This window comes from Zootoca vivipara, chromosome 13 (genome assembly GCF_963506605.1).
Source record: "Zootoca vivipara chromosome 13, rZooViv1.1, whole genome shotgun sequence".
NCBI lineage: Eukaryota > Metazoa > Chordata > Lepidosauria > Squamata > Lacertidae > Zootoca > Zootoca vivipara.
This window is the reverse complement of record NC_083288.1, coordinates 31889622-31901890: the sequence shown is the minus strand read 5'-3', so window position 1 is coordinate 31901890 and position 12269 is coordinate 31889622. Positions and strand designations below refer to the sequence as shown.

Here is a 12269-nt window from a genome sequence, read left to right as displayed (position 1 = left end):
CTGGCGCCAGAAGGAGTGATGCCCTTTCAGTTTCCTCCCTCAGCAGTCGGTTCCCTGGCTCTGCAAGCATCTGCCTGCCTCCCTCTGCCTCTGAGCTTTCCCATTGTCCTTCCCTCTGATTTCTCTCCCTCTCCGAGACTCCTCCTCCCCCTCTGGCTGCTTCAGAACCACTGGAGCTCTCTGTACTTGATGAGGTGGACGTTAGAATGATGGGGATTGGCTCCCTGTAGGGAGTCCCCCTTACAGAGGAATTTGCCACTTTTGTTTTCCCCTCACTTTGTTCCCATAGTTGTCTCCATCACTGCCTTCTCTCATGTTCTTCCACACTTCAGATTTATTTAACCATTTATTTTCTATTATTCTATTTGAGACATACATTCTTCCTATTAATGCCACGCCTACAGTTTTCCTAGCAAAAATGGCTACATATTGTTCAAATGGACAGCACAGTAAAGAGGGAGCAAATTTTGCTTTCAAACTTTAAAAATTTATGCTGCACAAATAAAATATCATAGGGATATGTGGATTTTAGAAAGTAGCTTGTGACTTGACCTAAAGGAATCATGCACTTCAGTAAGATTTTTGGTGTATTGTGAATTTGTAAAAAATGGTAAGATTTACTCTGTAAGATTATATTGTAAGATTCCAATATAATCTCCCAGTTCCTCTCCTTATGCTAAGTGCCCTTCAGTTATAATAATAATAATAATTTATTATTTATACCCCGCCCATCTGGCTGGGGTTCCCCAACCACTCTGGGCGGCTTCCAACATAAATATTAAAATACACTAATTTCTTAAAGATTAAAAGCTTCCCTAAACAGGGATATATTATATCAATATATCTCAGATTTCAGATAATATAAATGATTCTTTATTGGTTGCTTGAAGTGACTAAATGATATTCTATATTGCTTCTTTCATCAAAGCTGTTGGCTTGTTAAAGAGACAATCAGTATATTGAGCTGAACATTAGAAATGTCACTTGGGAGAGATTAAAGAAAAATTCTCACAAATATATTAGAGTGCACAACAATAGAGAAATATGAATGTTTCATAGCAAATGTTTTATTAAGCTTTAGAGTGATCTCAAAACAGTTAGACTCCTTAGTTTTCCATGCAAGAAATATCACTTTCAGGTGTCAGTTCTTCTTCAGTCTATTGTAATTTATGGTCCTAAGGTTTGCCTCAATCTTGGAAGCCCATGAATGAATGAATGAATGAATGAATGAAGAGTACAAATTATTTTTTGTTATTGTAGTTGCTTTATTAAACATTTGTCATTCTCATTACAGTTCAGTGCCTAAGAACTACCAGCACATCCTGGCCTTGGTATTTTCTGTCAAAGAAATAAATGAGAATCCCACAATCTTGCCAAATATCTCTCTGGGTTTCCACATCCTCAATAGCTACATGACAGCAAGAATGACCTATAAGGCCACTCTGAGCCTCCTTTCAACACAACAGAAGCTTGTCCCCAACTTCAGGTGTCACAGCCAGAACAATCTGATAGCTATCATTGGAGGATGTTTCTCTGAGACCTCTGTCAATATAGCTGCCATTTCAACAATCCAGAAGACTCCACAGGTAAGCTGGGGGCTTGAGGGAATGGAGATTTCAGAATAGTAGCATCAGATCTTGAAATTTAGAAAGCATTTGACCAAAATCTTCATACTGTTTTGCTAGGCAAACTGGTTAAATGCATGCTTAATAATACTAGAAGATAGAATCATTCATTCCTAACTGGAAACTTTACTGAAGGATTGCTCTTTCACTAGGGCTGTGAATGCCCCCAACAACAACAAAATCTGATTCTGGGCAAACTTAAGACAGGTATCTCAAGGGGTGGTTTTGTTTATTCTAACTGTCTTTAAATTTAGCTTTTTCATGTAAAGAATTTTTTACAGTTAACATCTTCATATTTCATGAAGTTTTTTAAAGGAATGAATCATCTGAAGAATCTCTGGAACTCTATTTTCCATACGCCTAAGTCAAAGAAAGCACTGCTAATAACAAGGCCAGTGGAAGTGATGATATTCCAGCTGAATTATTTAAATTTTTAAAAGATGATGCTGTTAAGGTGCTACACTCAATATGCCAGCAAGTTTGGAAAACTCAGCATTGGCCAGGGATTGGAGAAGATCAGTCTACATCCCAATCCCAAAGAAGGGCACTGCCAAAGAATGCTCCAACTACCACACAATTGTGCTCATTTCACATGCTAGCAAGGTTATGCTTAAAATTCTACATGGTAGGCTTAAGCAGTATGTGGACCAAGAACTCACAGAAATGCTAGCTGGATTTCAAAGGGGCAGAGGAACCAGGGACCAAATTGCAAACATGTGCTGGATTGTGGAGAAAGCTAGAGCAGGCACCCCCAAACTTCGGCCCTCCAGATGTTTTGGACTACAATTCCCATCATCCCTGACCACTGGTCGTGTTAGCTAGGGATCATGGGAGTTGTAGGCCAAAACATCTGGAGGGCCGCAGTTTGGGGATGCCTGAGCTAGAGTGTTCCAGAAAATCATCTACTTCTGCTTCACTGATTACGCAAAAGCATTTGACTGTGTCGACCACAGCAAACTATGGCAAGTTCTTAAAGAAATGGGAGTGCCTGATCACCTCATCTGTCTCCTGAGAAATCTCTATGTGGGACAAGAAGCTACAGTTAGAACTGGATATGGAACAACTGATTGGTTCAAAATTGGGAAAGGAGTACGACAAGGTTGTATATTGTCTCTCTGCTTATTTAACTTATATGCAGAATTCATCATGCGAAAGGCTGGACTAGATGAATCCCAAACCGGAATTAAGATTCCTGGAAGAAATATCAACAACCTCAGATATGCAGATGACACAACCTTGATGGCAGAAAGCGAGGAGGAATTAAAGAACCTTTTAATGAGGGTGAAAGAGGAGAGCGCAAAATATGGTCTGAAGCTCAACATCAAAAAAACCAAGATCATGGCCACTGGTCCCATCACCTCCTGGCAAATAGAAGGGGAAGAAATGGAGGCAGTGAGAGATTCTACTTTCTTGGGTTCCATGATCACTGCAGATCTTGACAGCAGTCACAAAATTAAAAGACTCCTGCTTCTTGGGAGAAAAGCAATGACAAACCTAGACAGCATCTTAAAAAGCAGAGACATCACCTTGCCGACAAAGGTCCATATAGTTAAAGCTATGGTTTTCCCAGTAGTGATGTATAGAAGTGAGAGCTGGATCGCCGAAGACTTGATGCTTTTGAATTATGGTGCTGGAGTAGACTCTTTAGAGTCCCATGAACTGCAAGAAGATCAAACCTATCCATTCTGAAGGAAATCAGCCCTGAGTGCTCACTGGAAGGACAGATCGTGAAGCTGAGGCTCCAATACTTTGGCCACCTCATGAGAAGAGAAGACTCCCTGGAAAAGACCCTGATGTTGGGTAAGATTGAGGGCACAAGGAAAAGGGGGCGACGGAGGATGAGATGGTTGGACAGTGTTCTTGAAGCTACCAACATGAGTCTGACCAAACTGTGGGAGGCAGTGGAAGACAGGAGTGCCTGGCGTGCTCTGGTCCATGGGGTCACAAAGAGTCGGACACGACTAAATGACTAAACAACAACAAGTCAAAGAATGGCAGGTTGTCACTAAGAGGTGTTTCCTTAATGCAGTTATGAAATAAAAAGCAGTGAGGTAGACAGGCAGAGCAGCAGCAGGAATTGGAAAATTTATAAATGTGTATTGCTGGCAGGGCAAGAACTGGAAGCATTGATTTTTTTAAAAAAAAAAACCTACTAGCTATGAAAAAAGCACCACAAAGCACCTATTACAAGTTATAAGTTACAGCATAGAGAGAAATATGACACGAGAACAATACAGCTGTGTAGAAAAGTGATACCCCAAATTGTTTGTGTATGAGAGAGAAAGACCACTGTCTAACAACTAAGAAAAGAAGACAACCCACAACACACACACACATTATTATTATCATTATTAAATAAAGTCAGGATGGGAATGATTGATATGGCAAGGCAAGGCATAAACTGAATGGAATCATATCTAACCACCAAAGAAACCAGCAATTATAGTTGACTGTTCTCTCAAGGAAATAACTAATTGGAGTTAAGCAAGAGAATAAGAAAGCACTTTTTTAAAGAAGTCACTATCTCTTCACAAAAGCACTGTCATTGAAGAGATGTTGGGTAAGATTTTCTAGGGTTGGAATTGGAGCAAGGGAGCTATTCAATTGATTTGTCAGTAATAGCTGCAGCATTATAACACAACTCTTCTCTGCCAGCCTCTCAAAACCCTGGAGTTTAGGTGTGGATTGGAAGAAGGTATAGTACTGTTGACCAAAGGAAAGGTCCGCTCCTCTTCTACTATACATCACACTCTCAACACCCTGGCATTTTTCTTGTAAGATTTCTGCTGTTTGTTCTTGTTTGTTTCAGAAACATTTGAGAGACAGTCTGGCTTTTCTGATTCTATTTTTTATTTTTAAATTCCATTTTGCCATGTAACTCCAGGGTAACTCTGGAAGGGCCACTCCATTCATAGAAATCTGTAGGCACCCTGACCCACCCAGTGTGCAGTGTGAATCAGCTTAAGGCATCCTGATATGGTTTATACCCCAGGATTCGGCTGAGTGATTTGCACAAACTTGACAATTGCTCCTCATCAAACTGAGAGAGGTTTTGCTCAGGGCTTTGTTTTGAACCCAGTTTATGTTAACTTTTTTCTCAAATAGTTTCCTATGATATTCTGAGATATCATAGGATTACTGACACGTCAAGAGACTGGAATAACATTTAAGATGACCTGAAAGTAACAAAAATAATTTAAGAAGAGGCAAATTAAAACTTTTGCACAACCACACTACAGTATGTGCATTCAGAAATTGAATCTAGTATTTGATGTGAAAATTACCTAAGAATTATACTTGATTGGCAACTAGGGGGCTTTTTAAGGAGCTGCACGAGGTGAAGTACTTTCTCCCTCCCTCCCTATAATTTAAGGTTGTGTTTTTGACCTTGCTATGCCTGTCTAGGGGTTGTCTGTTTTTTGGAGCAGGGGCCCGGTAGGAATTTTGCCACTTGCTGGTGCCATTTGGTTTTTGCCTACCGTGTGGCAAATCGTCACAACTTTGTAAGGCTGGCGGTTAGGCATTGGTTCATTCTTTGGTGGAGAGGATTATGCCTGCCCCTCATTTTTTGCTGCTGCTGCTAGGGAATTCCGTTAAAGGAATCCAGGGGCTCGATTTCCTGTATACAATCCCCTCTCAGGAGTAGGGCTATGCCAGAGTTCCTGGGAGCATCTGGGGTGAACTAAGAGGCGGAAATCCGCCCCTGTGCTCCCCCAGTATGTTTTCCCTTACTGACCTCTGGAAGTTCCAGTTGTCAGTCCCGTTCCTGCCTTGCATGTTCAGGTAGTGCGAACCAATGCCTAAGCAACCACTCACATGCTGTAATCAATAAAGTTGTGGCCAAATTAATGCCAAAAAATTCTTAAACAAATATTTTGTGTCCTGTGTGATTTATTTTGGAGGGGGTTAGGGGGTCTTCACATGCAAATGAATCCATAGGAAGATCTCATTCAAATAAATGAATAAGGGTCAAGAAAGATGGCCAGGGTTATAAAAATAAGGTTTTATTCGAAGGGCTAAATAATTTTCACCTTGGAAAAGAGGCCTCTCCCTCACGTAGAGGCTTGAAATATAAGGTAGAGAGTCATCAGTTGAGAATGGCCTAATTCTGGATTCACAGAATTATCTGAACTAGATGAGGTAAAAATCCTAGTGTAGCACAGGGATTCTGATAAATATTAATCCATTTTTAAACATTTAATTTCAGATAACTTATGGATCATTTTTGCCACCACAAGGTTCCAATATGGTATACCCATTTTTGTTCCAAATGGTCCCAGCTGAATCCCACCAGCAAATGGGAGTTGTGAGATTACTTCAGTATTTTGGATGGAAATGGGTTGGAGTTGCTGCTGTGGAAGATGACAAGGGAGACAGGTTTTTGCATACAATGGTGCCTATGCTTTCCCAAAATGGCATCTGTTATGCCTTCATATTAAGGCTACCGAAATGGAATTATGTAGATAAAATGGTAGACTTGGCATTACAACCATGGGGAAAATATGAAGTTCTTTGGGAGAAAAAAACCAATGTAATATTTGTATATGGAGAACGTCCATCCTTTCAGATTATAAGGATATTTTTGTTTCTAACACCCATTATGGAATGGCCTCCTCTTGGTAAAGTGTGGGTTGTTACATCCCACTGGGATTTCACATCCACGCCCTATCAAAAGACATGGGATATGCAAACCTTCCATGGTTCCATAACATTCACTGCTCACTCAAATCAGCCACCAGGTTTCCAAAGGTTTATTGAGGGGGTTACCCCATTTAGGGTGAAAGAAGATGGATTTATCCAGGACTTCTGGGAACAGACATTCAGCTGTTCATTAAAGAAGCAGGAGGAAGATGAAACAGAAACATGCACTGGGGAGGAGAAGCTGGAGAGCATTCCTGGTATTTTGTTTGAAATGAAGATGGCTGGCCATAGTTACAGTGTCTACAATGCTGTCTATGCTGTGGCACATGCTTTGCATGACCTATACAGGTTGAGATTGAAGCATAGAAGATTGTTGCGAGATGAGAGATTCTTATTTCAGAATGTGCAACCATGGCAGGTAATTAAAACTCAATATATGATCAAGCGCTGAAAGGAACTGTAGGTCTTCATAGAGCAATCCTATCAACATTGGTTTGGTTATTTGTCACTGTTCTGGTTGTTGTTTTATATTTGGATAAAACTATTTGGAGAATGAAGGTTAGCATCATATCAAAATAGGGAATTTTGATATTGGGATAAATGAAGGAAAATATCAGCCAAAAATATAGAGTCACCATATATAATGTCCAATTAATAAAGTATGACAGGTTTTTGTGATGGTCAATGAAATAGTTTGGACTCCTAGGTATCCTTTCCTTGAAATTTCCTTTCAATCTAGGTCCATCACTTTCTAAGGGGCATCATATTCAATAATAGTGCTGGAGAAACAATACGTTTTGATGACAATGGAGAATTAGTTTCAGGTTTTGATGTTACAAACTGGATGATGTTTGCCAATGGCTCGGTGATTAGAGTGAAAGTTGGCAGACTAGAACCTCAGACACTTCCAGGCAAAGAGTTGATGATTCATGATGATCAAATTGTCTGGCACCAAACCTTTAATCAGGTGAGTCATAGAGATAAATGATTAGGAATATAAGATAAAAACTGCCCATTAGGCCAGTACATACTGAATTATGCTTGGTGACATTGTCAAGAATGAATAATGAACAGTGATACCTACTTGAACTTTCCCTGCATAATCTCATATTTCTGATGTTTCAGAATCTAAGTCACATAAACTCTTCCTAAACTAGCTCTCCTTTTGCCTTTGGTAAACCCACTCCTCAAAGAGGGAAAGCAGCTCAAACCAAGGTTCACACACCACCACTATTTATGGTTTTCCTTTTGAAGCACAAGGTTATAGCAACACCTTCAGTGTTCTGGTAACCTTTAGGTTAGATTATTGCAACGTGATATCCATGTGGTTGTCTTTTGATCTATAAAGCCTTAAATGGCTCATGGCCAGAATACGTCAAGGATGCCTCTCCCCATATAAACCAATCCAGACCATGTGATCATAATCTGAGGCCCTTCTTCTCCTCCATGAGACATCTAGAGGGTGGCAAAATGAGAACAGGCCTTTTCTGTGGTGGCTTCCCACTTATGGAATGCACTCCCAAGTGATGCTCACCTGGTGCCCTTGTTATGTATGTTTAGGGACCAGGCAAAAATATTCCTCTTATCCCATGTCTTTGGCTAAATAAACAATCTATGGCCTTTTAAACTCTCTCTCTCTCTCTCTCTCTCTCTCTCTCTCTCTCTCTCTCTCTCTCTCTCTCTCTCTCTGTGTGTGTGTGTGTTTACCACTTTTGTTTATTATTGTGGTATGTATTTCTGTGTTTTTATTGGGAGTAGCAGGGGGTGACTGCCGGGGTGTTGCCCTGGGTGCATTTTTCTGGGGCGTGCATTTGGGTCCTCAAGCCACCCTGTCAGCTCTGAGTCACATTGCAAGACTGGGATCTGATCTGAATGATTCACTGCAAAGTGGCTTGGGGCTGACACGGTGGCATGAGAAGGATGCCACAGCCGAGGCTGGGATCAAAGGGTGCATGGGTTTGCGTCCTTTTCACGCCATGGCTGTTCTGCCAGCCCCAATCCACTTTCTGAGGCTGGGATCAGTCTCACAAAGCAACTCAAGGTTGGCATCACTCCAACGACATCAGCAGTGAGGCTGGGCTGGCATGCCAGGTTCCGTTCACCGTCTGTGCTCCCTGCGTGCCTGATACACGCACATAAACCACCCCGCGTGGCAGCAAACCACATTACACCACTGGTTTTTTTCTATTGTAATCTTTGGAGTAAGGGCAGTATAAACATGTAATAAATAAAAGATGAGATATGAATAAATTATCTAAAGCTCGCCTCACTATTTGGAGGCCCACCATTCTATAGCCCAAACCCCAATTCTTCCTGCTGCTAATCCTACCTGGTTCTATGCAGGTGCTCCCAGTTTCTGTGTGCAATGACAATTGCTATCCTGGCTACAGCAGAAAAAAGAAGGAGGGAGAGAAATTTTGCTGCTATGATTGTGTTCCATGTCCAGAAGGGATGATTTCTCACCAGAAGGGTAGGAGACATAATGACAGAGATATTGAGCAATTCTCCTAACATATTTTTAAATCTATACAATGTCTATTTATTGCTTTGATATAATATTTTTAGAACAGTATATGCAACACTTTTATTACCAGGCAGGCTGAGTAATCTTTGGCTGCCTTGTAAGAGAACTAAGAGCACATGTATTCTGCTTAGTGTTCAGAATCTGCTTAGTATATATTCTGCTTAGTGATTAGAATTGATTTTTACAGACAGATGATTCACTCTTCTTATTTTTCCTTTAAGACATGGATGCCTGCATCAAATGTCCAGATAGCCAGTACCCCAAAGAGGACCAAACTCACTGCATTCCAAGGGTTCTAAGCTACCTCTCCTACAAAGAAGACTTGGGGATCATCTTAGTTATCATGGCTATTTCTTTCTCTTTCATCACCACTTTAGTCCTTGGAACTTTCATGAAACACAACAACACTGCAATAGTCAAAGCCAACAACCAGACCCTCACCTACATCCTCCTGACCTCCCTCATCCTTTGCTTTCTTTGCTCCTTTCTCTTCATTGGACAGCCTGGAAAGGTGACATGCCTTTTCCAACAAGCGGCTTTTGGCATCATCTTCTCTTTGGCTCTTTCCTCTGTATTGGCAAAGACCATCACTGTGGTTCTGGCATTCTTGGCAAGCAAACCAGGTGCCAGGATGAGAAAATGGGTTGGCAAAAGAGTGGGAAATTCTATTGTTCTTTCCTGCACTTTCCTGCAAGCTGGTGTTTGCAGTCTGTGGTTGAGTATTTCCCCTCCATTCCCAGATACAGACATGCACTCATTGGATGGGAAAATCATACTTCAATGTAACGAGGGTTCAACTGCCATGTTTTACTGTGTCTTGGGTTATATGGGTTTCCTGGCCATTCTCAGTTTCATTATGGCTTTCCTAGCCAGGAAGTTGCCTGACAGCTTCAATGAGGCCAAGTTCATCACTTTCAGCATGTTGGTGTTTTGCAGTGTTTGGTTATCCTTTGTTCCAACCTACTTGAGCACCAAAGGAAAATACATGGTGGCTGTGGAGATCTTCTCCATCTTATGTTCCAGTGCTGCATTACTGGGCTGCATCTTTTTTCCAAAATGCTACATCATTGTGCTGAGGCCTGAGCTGAACAACAGGGAACAATTAATACGGAAAGCAAAATGAAAGCTTGTGTCCATCTCTTCCTTGTGCTCCTATACATATTCCATTGAAAATGCTAATGCTAAGGGATCTCATGAGATTTCAAGGATGGGTACTAGCTTAAAAAACTATATCTCCTCAAATTCTTCAGAATAGACTTGAATCAGGTCCACCCTTCCCTACATGGGCTGCACGCCTTGAATCTTTTTAATTTTGTATCACTCTCCCAAAGTTGAAACTATTTCACATTCTGTGGCCTTGTTAGGGTTGCATCTATCAATTCCTTCTGAAATGTGAAGTGTCCACTTGAATTTTTAGTAAAGAGCCCTGCTAGGATTGTGGTTCTGCTGTGTTTTTCCACTAGTGCAGGCATCCCCAAACTCAGGCCCTCCATATGTTTTGGACTACAATTCCCATCATCCCTGACCACTGGTCCTATTAGCTAGGGATCATGGGAGTTGTAGGTCAAAACATCTGGAGGGCTGCAGTTTGGGGGTGCCTGCACTAAGGTTTTAGATTTTTTTATGATCCCTGAAGATTCATCCAGGTTCAGTATACTTTACATTGCTTTCACTTTAAAAGCAGTTTTCTATCTTTCAAGAACCCATTGCTGCCACTAGCTACCCTGTCTTGGCCTCCCAAAGTAAGGTTTTCTTTGAGTTGGGAGGTGCAAAGCAATTTGGAACTCTTTGGGTTTCAAATGGAGTACTCAAGAAGTCTAGCTGTGGCTCCAATATAGCACTCTGGTTTTTGTATTATGATGAATGAACTGTAGGGTGGTGGACACAGAAAACAATGGTCTCTCGGTCTCCATATTTTTATAGACATTGACTAGACTCTAGTATCATTGGCCAACTTCAATAAAATATTGGGGAGCAGTATGTTTAGGTCCCTAAACTTACTTATTTATTTACTTTATTTCTTTGGCTCTCCCTTATTTTTTCTCCTAGAATACATAAATAAATCTGGTCCAGAATACATTTTTTTGCCAAAAAATAATGTATATTTTCCCACTTGTGAGCTGTTCATGACATTGGTGACCCGTTTTTTTTAAAAAAAATCCTGCTGTGGTCCCATCCTTTGGAATAATCATCTCCCTCTCCTATGGGAAGCACCATCAGTTAAACCTGCTGTAGACTTACCTTTCACCCATGATCATTACGCGGGATCTTGACATCTTGCCTATTACAGTGCTTTAGTGCATTTTTGTACTTTGTACTTTTATTTTCTTAGTTATGCCATGCAGATCAATAGCACTGCAAAAATAAATACTTTTAATACTATCAAAATAATAATAGTATTAACAACAAGAAATGGGGCAAACAAGAATTCAGGGTGATCTGTTAAATGAGATATTTCCATTATCATGATAACATGGAGCCTTAAATTCCACAGCCTGTAAGTGAGGGATGTGTTTGTATGAACTTGTGTGAGATCTTCAAGTTATACCAAATATGAGTGAACTGGTTGTGTGAACTATACAACTCCTGGCAACTCCTGGCAACTGACTACATATTATCCCTCAAAGAAGAAAATAGACTTGGAGGGGTGTGTCTCATAATACTTTGCTCAATTATGATGCAGCTTCAAGGAACATCAAGACACTGGGGAGATTATAATCACACCTATCATTGTCAGAATTACTTGTTTGCCTTGTATTTAACAGAGGTTATACAGGTTTCATTAACAAGACCAATGACCAGAATCTGACAACAATATATAAACCTGTATTGATTGAGCAATGGATCTCTGCATAGGCAAGGCTCTGTCATTTTCTTCTCTGATTACTCTATAGATGTCCTTTCCTGATTCTCTCTCTTTGCCTATATCTGCTTCACAGATATTTACTGCCTCACTTTAACGAAACTCACATGTCACAGAGAATCCATGGATAATTTTCAGGGTTACACTTTTGCCTTCTTTGCACACCAATTTTGGGGGGAAATCATCCATCCCTGTAGCTGAACAGATATATATGAATATTTTAACTCACTCATAGAGGGAGAAGTGAAGAGATGCACTGTTAAGAGTGCTGATGAACACAGAGCCATTTTTATAAATAAGATCAGGAGGAAAATGGTGTACACATACCCTAAGATATCAAGCTGTAAATGGGTGTAGCACCACTGTCTGCCACCATTCAAGGAAGACTGTAAGAAATCATATAATAGCCAATTATAGAGTTGTAGGTACTAACCTGGGAATGTACATCTGTGCGCAAAATATTATCAACAGAATCATGCTTGTGATCTTGTTGTTGCTTGTACTGCTGTGTCACAGTCTGTGCAAGACACATTCCATTAACTGCCATATATATGATGATCCCCTCCCCATTCCTCATGAATTTTACCAGCCAGCTGATATCATCATCGGGGAGATT

General features: G+C 40.6%; 1 protein-coding gene across 1 annotated transcript; it reads left to right on the top strand.

Moving 5' to 3' along the window:
- The first annotated feature begins 6093 nt into the window (after nt 1-6093).
- LOC118077505 (vomeronasal type-2 receptor 26-like) lies at nt 6094-9913 on the top strand. Its single transcript, XM_060281205.1, has 4 exons — nt 6094-6684; nt 7006-7233; nt 8610-8736; nt 9012-9913. The coding sequence occupies exons 1-4, from the start codon at nt 6094-6096 to the stop codon at nt 9911-9913; spliced, it is 1848 nt and encodes a 615-aa protein (XP_060137188.1).
- Nucleotides 9914-12269: the final 2356 nt, after the last annotated feature.